General features: G+C 43.6%; 1 protein-coding gene across 1 annotated transcript; it reads left to right on the forward strand.

The window, feature by feature from the left end:
• Positions 1 to 6,715: 6,715 nt before the first annotated feature.
• LOC116506244 (biogenesis of lysosome-related organelles complex 1 subunit 4-like) lies at positions 6,716 to 7,228 on the forward strand. Its single transcript, XM_032213891.1, has one exon. The coding sequence runs from the start codon at positions 6,716 to 6,718 to the stop codon at positions 7,226 to 7,228; it is 513 nt and encodes a 170-aa protein (XP_032069782.1).
• Positions 7,229 to 18,259: the final 11,031 nt, after the last annotated feature.

An 18,259-nucleotide genomic window follows, 5' to 3' on the forward strand; every position in this document is an offset into this window, starting at 1 on the left:
CAACAACAACAACAACAACAGGTACATTAAAGAAAGAAACAGAGTCACTAATCCTGGCTGCGCAAGAACAAGCTATCCGCACAAATGCCATTAAAGCCAAAATTGAAAAATCCTCTGATGATGCCAAATGCAGACTTTGCAAAGAAGCTGATGAAACTGTTGATCACATACTCAGCTGCTGTAAAAAAATCGCGCAGACTGATTATAAATTGCAGCACAATTCAGTAGCACAAATGATCCATTGGAATTTGTGCAAAAATTATAATATTAAAACAGCAACAAACTGGTGGGAACGTAAGCCTGAAAAAGTCACCGAAATCAGATGGTCAAGATCTTGTGGGATTTTCGCATTCAAACGGACAAAATACTGGCGCATAATACACCAGACATCACACTGGTTGAGAAAAATAAGGTCACAATCATAGACATCGCAATACCAGGTGATAGCAGGGTCGACAAGAAGGAACATGAAAAAAATCGCAAAATACCAGGACTTAAAAATCGAAATTCAGCGACTATGGCAGAAAACCAGCAGTGGTAATTCCAGTGGTAATTGGCACACTGGATGCTATTCCAAAAGCACTGGAATTACATTTGAAACAGTTAAAAATTGACAAAATCACCATCAGTCAAACGCAAAAAGCCGCACTGCTTGGATCTGCACGCATATTACGAAAATATGTTACAATGTCCTAGGCCCCTGGGTGGGGCCCGACTAGTAACCAATGCCAAATCCAGCGAAACAACTGGCCGCTGTGATACAATTGTATAATAATAAGGCTTATTCCACACAGCTTCCAAGAGTCAACAATGAATTAAAGGCATAATATCTATCATCTATCTATCTATCTATCTATCTATCTATCTATCTATCTATCTAATATCTTGAAGTACATTTATAGATATATCACAGAGACAGAGAGAATTTAGATGAATATTCAGGGAAAGTTAAATAATTTAGCTGATTACATTGGTAATTTATTGGTGGCTATGACTAGTTGCAAGAGAATGGTAAAAGTGCAAAGGCTGCACTTTTAAAGAGTTTTCTAGAGAAAAACATTATTTGTGAAGATCTTGGAAAAGTTGAAGTGGGTGAAGCAGAATTTAAGAAATCAGAAGAAGATGCTAGTTTAGAGACTGAGCGACCATCAACCAAAGGAACTGAGCTAAAAGCAAAACAGCTGGAAACTGTACTGCGAAAAGATTAGGTTAAGGAATTACTCAATCTTGAGTCAAGTGAGAAAGGGAAAGTAAAATAATATAGTCAAATACTAAATGAATTCATTTATCTTATTTGAATCTTCGTTGCTATTATGGTTGCCTCCTATACTGTATTAAAATGTACTACCTCTTCAAATGCTATTGGAAAGGGACGCGGTGGCTCAGTGGCTAAGACGCTGAGCTTGTTGATCAGAAAGTTGGCAGTTTGCTGGTTCGAATCCCTAGCGCTGTGTAAGGGAGTGAGTTCCCGTTACTTGTCCCGGCTTCTGCCAACCTAGCAGTTCAAAAGCATGTAAAAATGCAAGTAGAAAAATAGGAACCACCTTTGGTGGGAAGGTAACAGTGTTCTGTGTGCCTTCAGCATTTAGTCATGCCGGCCACATGACCACAGAGACGTCTTCAGACAACGCTGACTCTTCAGCTTTGAAACAGAGATGAACACTGCCCCCTAGAGTCAGGAATGACTAGCACATATGTGCAATGGGAACCTTTACCTTTTATTTAAAAATGTTATTAATGAGCTGTGTAATTGGGCCAACATCTCTAGCAGAATGCTCTCTTTAATGACCAAGCAAAATGACACAAAAAAGGAATCTTCGTCAGTCAGGATGTTGCAAAAAGCTGGAGAAAGCAACACAATCGAGACTGAAAGATAGTTACCAAGCTTGCCATTGAAGGTCACCTTCAAGGCAGTGCCTGTAGAGCACATGCTTCAGACAGTGATGGGTGTTAGGTTAATTATGTTATGGGCCAATATGGCCTTCATTACTCTTTGTGTTATTGACATTGCTCTTTGTGTTCCACCTCTAGTAACAACTAAATCTGACATCCTGATTTCCACCACCCATGTAATTGCTTTTTCATTCTCTCCATACAGTTAGTTGACTGGGACTTTATGGAAGTTCAAAGAAGATGACAGAATGGCTGAGAATAATGGATGATTTAGTCAAGGCAGTTTGGAAAACAAAAGGCAGTCACTTGATGGCAGTAATGAGAAGCACAGAAAGGCTAAGTCAGCTCCTTCGCTTTTCACTCCTCCGTCTCACTGTGCAGGCTACAACTTGTATGTCATGACAGTTCTCTTAATAACCAGCCTTTCCAATAGATGAATCTGGGACTCTTTTGTTCATCTATCAAGCGGTCAGATTCTCTACATTTGCTTGTCTTGGTGGAATTGTGCTTAATAAAGCTGTGATTTCTTTCGGAAACCAGTTCTAGCTTTATTTCCATCCATTCACATTTTCTCGCTGCATGATTTCCACTGAGAAAGCACGGTTGAATTTTGTCTCTGCAGCAAGGTTCATGCTGAAGATTTTCCTTGCCGTTCAGTTTCTGACAGATGCAAATCATAAAACTCTCAAGCATGGATAAAATATAAGAATATTGGACTAAATCTTTTTTTTTTATGTAAGAAAAATACTGAAATGCTGAAAGTGTCCTGAGCTTCTACTATCTTTAGCAAAACAAGTCATGCTGAATTTCTTTATGAATTTTACTGTGGATGTTCAACATTTTTCAATTTTATATAAATGACAATTTGTGTTGTGTTATATTCTAGTAGCAAACAGAGTGTACTTCAAAATCTCTCTCTCTCTCTCTCTCTCCACACACACACACACGCACACACACACACACACAAATATACGTATACATACATACATATACAGTATAAATATATGTGTATGTATGCATGTGTGTGTGTGTGTGTGTATCTGCTACCAGTATTCCCAAAAATTGTAACGATACATGGAAATTGCAAGCAATAAATAATTGCATTCATTTATTTGTAAACCTATGTTCCTAGTCTCATTATTTAGTCACAGTTTTCAATAGCAAATATTGCATTGCATTAAAGCACAAGGAATTCAAGTTATCAATGATTGTAATTTATACTAATCATGATGAATGATAATATTAGATGTGATGTAACATCTACAGAGATGCAAAGAGAGATGTAAAAAGGAAAGATGTCTCATCAATGATGAAATGACAGAAACACCTAGAAATGTGCTTTTGAAGTAGACCTCTACATTTAGCAAGGTTCATTAAATGGAATGCAGTGCTTTTATGAGTGGATCTTAAACCATAAATTGTTTTAAAGGTTTAAATACTTCTGAGCTATGATTTTAAAGAAAAAATAAGAGCAGTTATGTGGCTTTCTGTTTTCAAGGTCTGTGCAAATAAGAAAAAAAAATCATCTCTGCACAGGATATCTAAATCATTAAGTGTGAGTTTCCGCTGTATATCTAAGTATTTTATGTCCACATTTGTGCCCTATGCAGTTTGTTATATAAGGCAGGAAAAATAAATTAAGATTCAATCCAGAAAAGAAAGACAGATTATCGATAGCAAATCACTCTTAGTCAGTGTGATTCAAATTCTAGTTCAAAGCCTAACAGTGCCTCTTCATCTGGCACTATTCAATTGTCAATTGTCAATTCCAACTGGTCTCTGCTTTCAGAAAAGACGTTAAGACACAATTTTATATAAGAACTGAGCTCAAAGTACTCAACTGCATGGCAAAATTCATTGAGACCTATGTGACTAAGATAAATTTTATTTATGATAGCTGAAGACACCACAACATATCTTATAAGACAGTGATGGCAAACCTTTCTGCCTTTGCATGCCAAAATTGTGTGAAGAAAGCCTCTGGAGTCTGGAGAGGAGAGGGTGAAAAATGGAACTTCTACTGGGAGTTTAGAAATGGACTGTTTGGAAAGGGACTGTCACCCCGGAGGCCCTCCAGAAGCTGGAAACAGTCTGTATCTGAACTTCCTGGCCTACCGGAAGTTCAATTTTTTGTCCTCACAGGCTCTGGAGGCTTTCCTGGAGCCCGGGGAAGACAAAAACAGCCTCCCCTGGCCCTCCAGAGAGGCCAAAAATCAGCTGGCTGCTGCTCATGCATGCTGGAGCTGACATAGAGCAACAGCTCGCATGCCCACAGAGGTACCATAGGTTCACCGTCACTGCTATAAGAGGTTCTTCAAAATGCAGAAATGGTTTAACCATGACACTTGACAGAATTGTGGAACATTGGCAAATATCTGTAGCTTAGGTGTAGGATGAGGATGAAGGTTTGTTCTCCGACCCTGTGAGTTGGTTGGTTTCCAAACATTTCATTACCTGACACAGTAATAACTGATTTAAACTGTTTAGCTTCTGCTGTGTATCAAATATTTTAATCATCATTTTCTGCTATAGTTTTTAGCTACTTGAAAGAAAAGTGGGGAAATGGTGGGATATCATATTAAGGTACTTTTGATTCACTGAATATATTGAAAATTTACTTTCTATATTGAAAGAAAAGTCAGGATCTTTCTGCTCAAATTAAGTTATGTGGTTGTTATGGGGGGAATGGAGTATTATATAAGATATTTGAGCAGATAGATAGATAGATAGATAGATAGATAGATAGATAGATAGATAGATGATAGATAGATAGATAGATAGATAGATAGATAGATAGATGATAGATAGATAGATGGATAGATAGATAGATAGATAGATAGATAGATAGATAGATGATAGATAAAATATGGAGTTTTTATAAGACTTTTCAAAGTCTTACTATGTTTAGGCATTTAGTTATGATTAGAAATTCATATGTTGTGTAAGTATCTGTATATATATGTACACTACAACTTTCTGCTGAAGAATTGTGTTCAAGTACTACTTTATTAAAAAGGAAGCAAATAAACAAGAGGCATAAAATATAGAAACAATTAGTTACAACCAACCATATATACAACCAGTATATATTGTGGTTGTAATGTAATCTTAATTATAGGAGAAGTGACTTTCTGTGAAGGCATGAACTATATTTTCATAATTAAAGTAGGTGGGGCAGGGCATAGAATGGGATGGGATGAGATAAAAACTGATGTATATTAACTCAAATGTAAATATAGTTGTAGGTATTGAAGTATTTCCCATCCCAAAAGATTCCGACACAAAATGTTCAAGGGAAATCTAATTCTGACTGGTCAATCAAATTTAACCTACAAGTCTGCATTGTGGACAAAGATAATCAAAGTCTGGGAAAGTCAAATGCTAAAGAGTTAATCAGGAGCAAAGTTCCCCATCAGGTAGACTTATAAAAAGAAGAGACAACATTTTGTCTTTGTTTTACTTTTCTACTTATGGGAAGAACTAAGTTATATTTACCTCTCTGGCTGGGGAAAAAAATAGCAATCTAAGGAATTATGGAGTTGGAGGCAGATAGGAATGTTTATGGGTTTTATGGACAATTCACACTTGTGACCATTGTAGCATTGTAGAGATCATGTGATCAAAATTCAGATACTTGCCAACTGTCATTGCAGTATTGCAGCATCATTACTTGAATTACATCTACCTATCCTAGAATCACGTGATTACCTTTTGCAACCTTCTGACAAGCAAAGTCAATTGGGGGAGCCACCTTCACTTAACAACTTGTCACTAACTAAACTACCGCAGTGATTCCCTTAATAACTCAAGCAGGAAAGGTGGCAAAATGAGACAAAATTCACTGAACAACAGAAACTTTGGGCTCAATTGTGGTCTTAAATTGAAGACTACCTATAGTATATAGTGGTATAAAGTAATATTGATAATATTAGCTAGTGCGTAGTGCACTACTATATTGACTGTACTGTACTCTTATTTAATTAATTTTGAATGTATTAAAATGATTTTAAATTTATTGTTTAAAATTATTTGTTGAAATTAAGTATTTAATTATTTTCTATTTCTGTCTAGAAGTTGAATGGCAACTTCTAGACTATTATCAAGCACCCAAAAGCTTTCAGAGGCTGAAGGTTTATGGAGATATTCTAGATTAGGGGTGTCAGATCCATGATCTGCGGGCCAGATGCTTCACTTGCTGGCTACATCCACACTCAGTTTAGTGAACGGGGAAAAAGTTACCATAAAGTGACGATGCGAGTTTGACATCCCTGTTCTAGACTATTATCAAGCACCCAAACACTTTCAGAGGCTACATCTGGCCTTAAAGTCTAAGATAAGGACCTCTCTCTTAAAGCTTATTTGCACTGATATTACTTGGATTATGTAAAGGTTCCCCTCGCATATATGTGCTACTCGTTCCCTACTCTAGGGGATGGTGGTCATCTCCATTTCAAAGCCAAAGAGCCAGCACTGTCCGAAGACGTCTCCGTAGCCATGTGGCTGGCATGACTAAATGCCAAAGGAGCACAGAATGCTGTTACCTTCCTACCAAAGGTGGTTCTTATTTTTCTACTTGCATTTTTACATGTTTTTGAACTGCTAGGTTGGCAGAACCCGGGACAAGTAACGGGAGCTTCTGACCATACAGCGGGGCGGCGGCATGGCTTTAAAGTGCCGGAATGCCGGGCCGGGCGAGTCCTGGATGACGGGCAGGAGATGGCGCAGGCAGACGGAGCCCGTTCTGTCACCATCTCTGAGGAGCCACCGCCGCTGCCTCACTCCTCCTCATCTTCCTTGTCCTCAAGCGGTGACAGCGGCAGCCATGTCTCGCAGAGTCACAGCAGCGTCTTCGGCATCGGTGGCTGCCGACCATGCCTCCTACCTGCTCCTTTCGCCGCTCAAGAACGCCGCCTCAGCCGGGCAGATCGGGACTTTGGATAAGAGTCTTGAAGATTTATTGATCAGGGTAGATGAGTTTGTGGGAATGCTGGACATGATTAGAAATGATTCTTCTCAAGTAATTAATGAAAGTGTGCCACATATTTATGCAAAGGCAATGGAAATGAAGAAGCTCTATAGAAAGATTGACAAACTAGAAGCCTTTGTAAAAATTATTGGTAATAATGTGGCTGGAATGGAGGAACAGATCATAAAGGCAGAATCAGACTTTGGAAATTTTCCAAATACGTTAACGAAATTATTGTACACAATCAACGTGCCATCTTTTTTAAATAAATCATCTTCATCAAGGCAAAATCAAGCCCTGTATGAGCCACTTGATCTCTTCATGACTGAAGACTACTTTCCTTATCTTGATCAAGAACAATGTATGTGATTTAACTGGAAGTGGTAACATGTAAAAGAGATTATTATCAGTAAGATCCATGCTGGCCTTTAGATTGTTGCACACTTTTTTCCAGAAAACTACAGTGCCTTCCTTGTATGTCCCAGTTTGTCTTCAAGTGCATTTACTTCATCTGGATTTTCTGTAGAAATAATATACTAGTATGATACACGCCCCCTGCCTCCCCCCTCCCCGCCGCTGTCCCCGACAGAGGCATCTCACGTCTATGGTGGACATAAACGTGAGACGCCTCTGTCGGGGACAGCGGCGGGGACGCTGCTTCTTGCTGCTACTGTGCTCTGCCGCCTCGCCCCCGCTTCCTCCGTCCCTGCCGCTGTGTCCGACAGAGGCGTCTCATGTCTATGGCAGACATAAATGCGAGACGCCTCTGTCGGGGACAGCGGCGGGGACGCTTCTTGCCACCGCCGTGCTCTTGCCTCACCAACCATAAACCCCACCGCATGTCACTGGTAAGTACGCATGCATGTGTGTGCATGCATGCAGCGCACGTTCATATGGTGGCTGCTCGGCCCCATTGCACCATACTGGTTGCAACGGGATCTGGAACCCACCACTGGATTACATCTACCTATATGAGGGGAAATCGTTTTTTGAGAACATCCTATCCCTGAGTCCAATGGTGGGACTTCTGTTATAAGCTGCCAGTAAAATAAAATGCGTGAAGCTGTAAGAAAATGATCAAATATTTAATGGCCCTCTGTGAGCTAGAAACAGATTGGAATGCATGAACCATAAGCAACTATGCTACTGTTTCTTAAGTACTAAGCAAAGCTTAGAGGAAACGGCATATTCAGGTCATACATTTTCCAGTTGTTATGCTAATCAATCCTCTGCTGAACAATCTGTAGCATTCCTACAACAAATTAACCAAGCTAAGGATAACCAAGACACCCATAAATATCCATTAGAATATACAGTTCTTTAAATATAGATGAGGTTATTGGTGTTTATGACTACTAAACTCTTGTATTGTTTTTGTGTTAAATTAATTATGAATCTTCTGGATTATGCTTAACCAGGATATTTAATTTTTGTAGCAGTTTTTTTGTTAAGTTAGTAACCTCATTTGAGCAGTTGTTTTGCCTTCAGGATCAATTACCTTACACCACAAAATTGAGAGAGAGAAAAATCCTTAGTTGCAGAGCAAAAATTATTGCCAGCACCTTAAGTAAAATGTTAACAGTTATTACTTTATGACACAGGAATGTAGCCTGAGTCCTTAGATTCATATATGAATTCTCAAAAGTCTTAGATGAAACTCTCAGACCTCTATTAAAAGTTATACCCAAACTGTAATTTCAGGCACAACAGAAAATGGAAATGTCGATAGAATAATCACATTATTTTCTGCATGGAATCTGACTTTATACCCTATGCCTGATATGCCTTGGGCTTTCTACTACACATTAGGAATTTGTGAGCTTATGCAGCTCATGTTCAAAACACCAGGTGTCCAGCAAAGTGATCCACCAAATTGCTGTTTAGAGAAAGGACACTATGTTGATCATAGTTTGGCTTCAAAGGATGATTTTCCACAAGACACTGTTTTGAAACGTACAAGGTTTCTAATTAACTAACCTTAATTAATTGTAAACGAAATACAATTCTTTTTTTCTCAATCTCCTGTGTTTTCCTGAAAAGAAGACCCAACCAGAAAATAAGCCCTAGCACAGAGGTGGTATCCAGCAGGTTCTGACCAGTTCTGGAGAACCAGTAGCAGAAATTTTGAGTAGTTTCGAGAATCAGTAAATACCACCTCTGTCTGGCCCCACCCCCATCTATTCTCTGCCTCCCAAGTCCCAGCTGATCAGGAGGGAATGGGGAGTTTGCAGTAGTCTTCCCCTGGAGTAAGGAGGGAATGGAGAATTTATTGTACCCTTCCCCTGCCATGCCCACCAAGTCATGCCAATAAAGCCACACCACACCCACTAAGCCACACCCACAGAACCGTAGTAAAAAAATTTGAATCCCACCACTGCCCTAAGCATGATTTTTCAGGCTACTCATAATTTAAGCTCCACTCCCCCAAAATAAGACCCAGTTAAGATGAGCATAGTCAGTTTGATTTCGCTTGCATCAAGATTTGCCTGTAGGGGACCAGGAGGGGCGGAGCAGGAATAGAAGTCCTGGCTGCCTATTGGGGATGGGGGTCTCCCATCCTTCCCATTCACCAGAATGTTTCCAATTTCAGGGAAACACAGTATTACTCCTCAGAATGAGGTACTGGATGAAACCAGTAACCTTCTATATGATTGGTTTAATAGCATTGATATAATATGGTCTAATAATGTTCAAATCACCATATTAATTCAAATTGGAAGAATAGGGCTGGAAGGGACCTTGGAGATCAACAGGAGAACCTATACCATTTCAGACAAGTGACTGTCAGTGTCTTCTTAAAAACCTCCATGATTTCAGGAGGCAAAGCTGTTCCACTGGTGTTCTGATCCCTCTCGTCCTACACTAAAGCACGCCAAGACAAAGATACTTCAAGGATTTATTAACACGCAGACTAGACCTTGGCAGCAATCCAGCACAGACTAGATGTTGGCAGCAATCCAGCACAGACTGACCTTGGCAGCAATCCAGCCTGCCAAGCTAATCACGAGAGTTCTCCAGCTCTAGTAAACACATTGATTCCTGCGATGAGCATGTGCAAAGCCATTCCGTTTATAGTCTTGAGAGGAGCCTAATTATCACCAGCTGAGTTCAATTATCTCCTGTAACTGCATAACTGTTCTTTACGCCTATTAGCCCTCCATTGCCAGGCATCCAGGACCAACTCCCTTGTTTTTTCCCCACTGCTCCAATGCATGACATCAGGATCACACTCCCTTGTCTCCTCCCCACTGCTCCAAGGCTCAGGCACCTCCTGGTGGCCAACCAGCTTCTCTGCGCCCTGCTTGGAGTCTAGAATATCTAAGAAGCTTGATGTTAAGAAAAGACTATGGATGTAGTTGAACATTCTGACTATAATAAAAGACAATGGCAGCTTAGCTAACCTTGCTAAGCCTGAGAAGTTAAGCAAAGCTAGTCCTAGTAAGTACTTAGATGGGAGACCCAGGTTCCATATTTTCAAAGAAAGCAAAATGGACACATCCATGAAGTCATCTGGAATTGAGTTGGACATAAGAAAGTAATCAGCTGAAGCAGGTAAATAAATCCCCCCCTTCTGTTCTGTTGAGCTGGGAAGGAAAGAGAATGCAGCAAATTACATATAACTCAATTTGGTGTACCAGGCTAAGATTAATTTCCTGCCTGCAATTTCTGCTACAGTGTCAGTGTGTACCTATTGCTAAGTATATAGTTATTATTAAGTTCCCCATAAAGTTAATCAAGGACTTCTGCTACAATTTAACTGGCAATTTCTCATGGTTAGCAGAATTTAAGTGTTCCTCTGGAGCCTTCAGATTGTCTTTTCCTTCTCTGCAATCTGTCCCAAGTGAATTTGAACCCCTGCTGCTCTATTACCTCCCTTCATAGGAAGCTCTTTGCCAACTCCTCTTCAGTGACCATGAATCACCCATGAATCAGCATCTCTTCTATTTCCCAAAACTGCCTAAATCCAATTTTCCTTGCTAATGACTTACTTTTTGTTTGATCTAACAACAATTTTATTCCCACCACTAATTTCTTGTTCCATTTTAACTTCCTTCCTTCCTTCCCCCTGAGAGACTGTCCGTAAGTGTTGTTTACAGATTAACAGAGCTGGAAGTGACCAAGTGATAGCGAACCTATGGCGTTGCTGGCACGGCAGCCCTCGGTTCTGACGCCCATGTGCGCACCAGCCAGCTGGTTTTTGGCCTTCTGAAGGACTGGGGGAAGCCATTTTTGCCCTTCCCAGGCTTTAGGAAAGCCTCCGAACCCTAGAGAGGACGAAAAATAGGCCCAATGTGCCAACCGGAAGTTCGCTTCTGAACTTCCGGTTGACCCTTTGGGCCTGTTTTTCAGCCTCCCCAGGTTCCAGAAGCTTTCCTGAAGCTTGGGGAGGGTGAAAACAGTCTCCCCTGACCCCCTGGAGGCCCTCTGGAAGGCAAAAAATGGATTGTTTCTGAATTTTTACCATTTACAATTACCTCCAACAGACCGATTAGATCCCACAGATTAGGCCTCCTCCGAATTCCATCCACTGGCCAATGTTGATTGGCCACCACCTGGAGGAGGGCCTTCTCTGTGGCTGCTCCGGCCCTCTGGAACAAGCTCCCCGTGGAGATTCGGACCCTCATCACCCACCAGGCTTTCCGCAAAGCCCTAAAAACCTGGCTGTTCCGACAGGCCTGGGGCTGATGAGTTCCTGTCCCCGCTCGAATGGTGTGGCTGCTGATTGTTTTTAAATTGTGGTGTTGTGTTGTCCGTTGTCTTTCTTTTTTTTCCTGTTTGTACCCCCCCCCCCGACTTGGTTTGTGAGCCGCCCTGAGTCCCTCTGGGAATAGGGCGGCATAGAAATACAATAAAATCAAAAATCAAATCAAAATCAACTTCCAGGTGGCCCATTTGGGTGATAACGGCCCCCAGAAAATGGGAAATGATATTTACCGTCTCCAGTCTGTCATGTACTAATCTTGTTGTGGTCTGCCAGCGGCCAGCAAAGCTGGCAGTAGAGTCGGACAGTGAAGAGGTTGGGGAGGAGCATGAGCCAGTCCTAGAGGCTGAGGAAGGCTCTGATGAGGGTTCTGCATCAGAGGCAAAGACAGGGCCAAGGCCATCTGGCAGTGATCAGGTGCCTACAGAACTAGACAGCAGTGAGGCAGAGGAACAGCTAGAGCCTGTTCCCAGTGTGCACATGTGCATAACTGCCAGAAAAAAGAACAAGTCAGAAATCAGGATTGACTTGGGAGTAAAGTCACAGGTAGAAGGTGATTGGCCCCTCCCATGGGAAGTAAAAGAGGAGTGAAAGGGGATGAATTTGTTCATTTGGTCAAGAGATCAAATAAATAACAATACATAATTCATGCATAACATACAAATAAACAAGAGACCTAGTCCAAGCTCTAGCTAATTTTAGTATTCCCTCTTCTTTTTCCCTGTAGCTAAAATTTGTGCCTTCCATTAGTCTTTCTTTTAACAGCCATAAAGAGCTTAAAAGAAATGGGGCGTATGCAGTTTTTTTCTTAAAAAGTTCCACAAAGAAAGTTTTCTCCCTTTGCTTTCTTGGATGGCTGAGTTAAAAATCAGTTTATCCAAGAGACTAGCAGAATCCTGCTAATGTTTAGGCAAATAATGTTAGCGTTGATATATGTTATTCTATTTATGCATTACATTTATTCATAAATATTCCCAGATGTATGAGAGTTTTACTGTATTTCTTGCAACAAATCCTCTTCTATTAGCCATTCTTCGATAATCAACAAAAATGGATCTGCTGGAGCCCACAGTCCTCTTGGATCAAAACACAAATTGTTCTGTGAGTGGTTAAAATAAAAGATAAAATGTTATGTATACATAAAATTTTATGTGACTACATTATATATGTGAGAGAATATTTATCATTTTGTAGATTTGTAGATTGTAGATTTTATTAATATTTGTAGGCCGCCCTTTTCCCTGAGGGGACTCAGGGCGGCTCACATAAAATCGGGGAAGGGGAATACAGACATTAAGATAAGACATATAATAAAATAGTAAACAACATACATTCATCATTCGGGAGGGGAACTATCCTTGCCCCCAGGCCTGACGGGCGAGCCAGTTCTTCAAGGCTGTGCGGAAGGCCTGGACGGTGGCGAGGGTGCGAATCTCTACGGGGAGCTCGTTCCAAAGGGTCGGGGCTACTACTGAGAAGGCCCTCCTCCTTGTAGTTGCCAGCCGACACTGGCTGGCCGATGGTATACGGAGGAGGCCTAATCTATGTGATCTTATTGGTCGCAGGGATGTAATTGGCAGAAGGCGGTCTCTCAAGTATCCAGATCCACTGCCATGTAGGGCTTTATGGGTGACTAATAGCACCTTGAAGCGCATCCGGAGATCGACAGGTAGCCAGCGCAGCTCGCGGAGGATAGGTGTTATGCGGGTGAACCGAGGTGCACCCACAATCACTCGCGCGGCCGCATTCTGTACTAGCTGAAGTCGCCGGATGCTCTTCAAGGGCAGCCCCATGTAGAGCACGTTGCAGTATTCCAGCCTAGAGGTCACAAGGGCCCGGGTGACTGTTGTGAGAGCCTCCCGATTCAGGTAGGGTCGCAACTGGCGCACCAGGCGAACCTGGGCGAATGCCCCCCTGGTCACAGCCATTAAATGGTGGTCAAACGATAGCTGTGAGTCCAGGAGGACTCCCAAGTTGCGAACCCTCTCTGAGGGGTGTAGAATTTGACCCCCCAGCCTGAGTGATGGAATATTGGTCGAATCTCTGGGAGGGAAACACAACAGCCACTCGGTCTTTTCTGGGTTGAGCACGAGCTTGTTAACCCTCATCCAGTCCATAACAGCTTCGAGGCCGCGGTTTATCACGTCTGCCGCTTCATTGAGTTGGCACGGGGCGGACAGATACAGTTGAGTATCGTCCGCATATTGATGGTATCTAATCCCGTGCCTGCGAATGATCTCACCCAGCGGTTTCATGTAGATGTTGAATAGTAGGGGGGATAAGACCGAGCCCTGAGGCACCCCATAAGTTAGGGGCCTAGGGGACGATCTCTGCCCCCCCACTAACACCGACTGCGACCTGTCCGAGAGGTAGGAGGAGAACCACCGCAACACGGCGCCTCCCACTCCCACCTCCCGCAGTCGTCGCAGAAGGATACCATGGTCGATGGTATCGAAAGCCGCTGAGAGGTCGAGGAGAACCAGGATGGAGGAATGTCCTCCATCTCTGGCCCTCCAGAGATCATCGGTCAATGCGACCAAAGCGGTTTCTGTGCTGTAACCGGGTCTGAAGCCTGACTGGAAGGGGTCTAGATAGTTTGCTTCCTCCAAGGACCGCTGGAGCTGGAAGGCCACCACCTTCTCAACAACCTTCCCCAGAAAGGGGAGGTTGGAGACTGGACGATAATTATTAAGGATAGCTGGATCCAAAGATGGCTTCTTCAGGAGGGGTCTCACCACCGCCGCTTTCAGTGCGGCGGGGAAGTTCCCCTCCCGAAGTGAGGCGGTGACAACCGCCTGGATCCAGCCTCGTGTCACCTCACTGCAGTTAGTAACTAACCATGAGGGACACGGATCCAGTACACAGGTGGAGGTACTTACAGCCCTCATGGCCTTGTCCACATCCCCGGGGGTAACGTCTTGAAACTCAACCCAGAGTTGTTCAAATTGATCCTCCTGTGCCTCGGCTGGAGCTGCAGGGGTGGAGTCCAAGTCCGACCGAAACCGAGCAATTTTGTCCGCTAAGAATTGGGCATACTCTTCGGCTCTGCCCTGCAAGGGTTCCCCCGCTTCCCTTTTGTTCAGTAGGGAGCGGGTTATCCTAAACAGGGCGGCCGGGCGGGACTCAGCGGACGCAACCAAGGTGGCTATATGGGATCTTTTTGCAGCCCTAAGTGCCCTGGTGTATTCCTTGGTGCAGGTGGTTACCATTGCTCGGTTCGCTTCGGACTTATCGGACCTCCAACGGTGCTCTAGGCATCTCCTCCGGCGCTTCATCTCCCGGAGTTCCTCAGTGAACCAAGGAGGTCTCCGGGATCCGCCGCCTCGGAGGGGCCGCAGTGGCGCAATCCGGTCGAGGGTCTCCGATGCTGCCGAGTGCCACGCAGCAACCAGAGTCTCCACCGGACTGTGGGCGAAAGTGTCAGGAATAACCCCAAGCTCTGTCTGGAACCTTCCATTTTAACGATTCTTTGTAAACATCTATAAACCTTGTTGCTCTTAGTATCATTTTCCAGAAGGAGGATAAGGAATAAAGATGCCTTAATCAATAGAGCTGTGTGCTGGTACTTAATGTGGCACCTAAGGAAAACTAGCATGGACTGGCAGTAACAGACTTCCAGAAAATATAAAACTCTTTGACAAAGATAAACAAATTGCCTTCTTGTTTTGAGAGACGAATCGTGTTGCCTCCATGGTAAAGACTGTGTAACAGATGATGGTAAGTGGTACCTTTGGGGTGGATCTGGGAACAATTTTCTGAATTTAAAGGATGGAAAATTGCTACTGAGCTGTCCTGCTCTATCAAAGCCAACCACCAATCACAGAGCTGCAAGCCATGTCAAATGTTGGCTGATCTGTTCCGATTTTTACTGAGGAACCAGTTGTTGATGATGATGATGATGAATGCCATGGTAGGATGAGGATAGAAAAAAGTGGAAGAAACAGATTGTCAGCATCACTCCATTACATAATTAGGAAAGAAAGACTAAGAGACTCCATGGACTGGAAATCCAAAGTACTTTTACTAATTATAAATGGTAAGCAAGCAGTTGCGAAGCAAAGTCTACTTAATTAGGCACGAAAGCGATTGATATATAGAATAGCCCATTCCCCACCCCTTAGGATCATAGCTCCAGGCCAATCATAAGTCCTTCAAGTGTCAGGTGTGAGATAACTTCAAACAGGCATCACGAAGATGGAATGTCGAGGCCGTTAATCTACGCGGGAAGCTCTCACGCATGCGCCATCCGAGCATCTCGAACATCCTAGAAGACTCCTCCAGCACATCAATTAACCCCTCCCAAATACCAGCCCTCCCTCCCCGTTTCATGGCAGCTGAAGCAACAGCAAGGCAGAAGCTGACATCCGGCCGTCCCCCGGAAAAAGGCTGTTAGGCCTGGAAAAAAAAAACGAAATAGACAAACAACAAAACACAAAAAGAAGAAGGAGGGGGGGAAAGAAAGTCAAGGCTTGTCGGGATAAGCAGCATAAAATTCCTGAAGTAGGCGGGGAGCACGAACATGGGATTTATCAACCCATTCTGTGTGGGAGGGAGGAAAGTGCTTCCAAGCCACCATCCAACCAGGTATTGGATGCGATTACGGTGCTTGCGGGAATCAAGAATGGCACGAACTTCAAAATGACGTTCCCCATCAATTAGTAATGGAGCAGGCGGAGGTTCATCTGGGGGACGCAAGTGGGAAACCCGAACAGGTTTGATGAGGTTAATGTGGAACACCGGGTGGATTCGGTTGAGGTGTTTCGGCAATTGTAAACGAACAGAAACAGGATTGATGACCTTTACAATAGGGAAAGGGCCAACATATTTGGGTCCCAATTTCTTTGACTTCTGCGTAGTGTGCAGGAATTTCGTGGACAAATATACCAAATCTCCAGGCCGGTATTCATAGGTCTGAGAGCGTTTTTTATCTGCTTGCTTCTTATGGGCTTTATGGGCAGCGTCCAAAGTGGAGAGGGTCAATGGCCAAATGCAACTGAGACGCTCACTCCAGTCCGCAATTGAAGGGTCATTAGGCAATTCGGGAATAGGAACAAAATCTTGACCGTAAACGACCCGAAAAGGGGTGAACCCCGTGCTGGAGTGAACCGAGTTGTTGTAGGCCACCTCAGCATGTGGTAACAAGTCTACCCAATTGTCTTGTTGATAATTGATGAAACAACGTAAATATTGCTCAAGAACGGAATTTGTACGTTCACAGCCGCCATTAGTCTGAGGATGGTAGGCGGAGCTAAGGCCCTGGGCGGAGCCAATGCGTTTGAGAAATTCTTTCCAAAAATTAGATGTAAATTGGACCCCACGATCGGAGATAATACGGTCGGGCACTCCATGCAAACGGTAGATGTGGGAAATGAACAGTTTAGCTAATGCCTTGGTGGAAGGAATTTTGTGACAAGGCACGAAATGAACTTGCTTGGAAAACAAATCAGTGACCACCCATATAACAGTATGCCCTTGGCTTTCGGGAAGCTCAACAATAAAGTCCATAGAAATCTCCTTCCAAGGGGCAACCGGCCGAGCGACAGACTGGAGCAGTCCTTGCGGTTTCCCTGGCGGTTTTTTGGCGGCAGCGCAAACTGGGCAACTGGCCACGTAAAGTTCAATGTCCTTCTTTAAAGAGGGCCACCAGAATTGTCTCTTCACGAGATGTAAAGTTTTTACGAATCCAAAATGACCCGCTAATCTGGAGTCATGAGCGCGACGAAGGACCACTAGTCGTAGGGACGCGGGGATGTATAATTTAGCACCAATCCACGGTAGATCGTCCCTCATGGTGCATTCGTCCCGATGGTTCAGGAACCAGTTGTCGTGAGGAAGAGCTTTTTTGAGGTCAGAAAGTAGATCGTGAGGCACCTCCCTCTGTGCTTGGGTCTGTTGACGTGTGAGTACTGGAGCTGCTAGGAGCGGTTGGACGATACTCAGTTTAGAGCAATTATATTGAGGTAATCTGGACAAAGCATCCGCCATGAAGTTCTTCCCTCCCGGGATATACTTCAGAGTGAAATTGAAACGGTTGAAATATTGGGCCCATCGCATTTGTTTGGGGGAGAGACGACGAGGCGTCCGCAACGCTTCCAGGTTTTTGTGGTCAGTCCACACCTCAAACGGGTGTTTAGTGCCCTCCAGGAAATGGCGCCACGTAGCCAGGGCCCAACGGACCGCGAAAGCCTCCTTTTCCCAAACCGCCCAATGCCTCTCCGTGTCAGTGAGCTTTCGGGAGGTGTACGCGCAAGGCTGCAGGTTACCTTGGTCGTTGGCTTGTAGCAGAATGGCCCCGATGGCGACATCGCTGGCATCAGCCTGGACGACGAAGGGCCGGTCTAGGTCAGGATGCTTAAGTACTGGCTCAGCGGCAAAGAGGCGTTTAAGTTTCTCGAATGCCGCCTGGCATTCCATGTTCCAGTCCAAAGGCTTATTAGGTTTAGGTTTCGGGTCTCCCTTCGTCTTGAGCAAATCAGTAATAGGAAGAGCAATCTTAGCAAAAGAGGGAATGAACTGATGGTAGAAATTAGCGAAACCCAAAAATTTTTGCAATTGTTTACGAGTTTTGGGCGCGTCCCATTCAGTGACCGCCCTCACCTTCTCAGGGTCCATCTCAATGCCATCTGGTGAGATGTGATAGCCAAGATAGTCAATTTTAGTTTGGTGAAACTCACACTTAGACAATTTGGCATAGAGGT

This window comes from Thamnophis elegans, chromosome 3, assembly GCF_009769535.1.
Source record: "Thamnophis elegans isolate rThaEle1 chromosome 3, rThaEle1.pri, whole genome shotgun sequence".
Classification (NCBI taxonomy): Eukaryota; Metazoa; Chordata; class Lepidosauria; order Squamata; family Colubridae; genus Thamnophis; species Thamnophis elegans.

Excerpts from the sequence above, each read along its gene's own strand:
- LOC116506244 (XM_032213891.1), top strand. The coding sequence starts at position 6,716 with ATGTCTCGCAGAGTCACAGCAGCGTCTTCGGCATCGGTGGCTGCCGAC.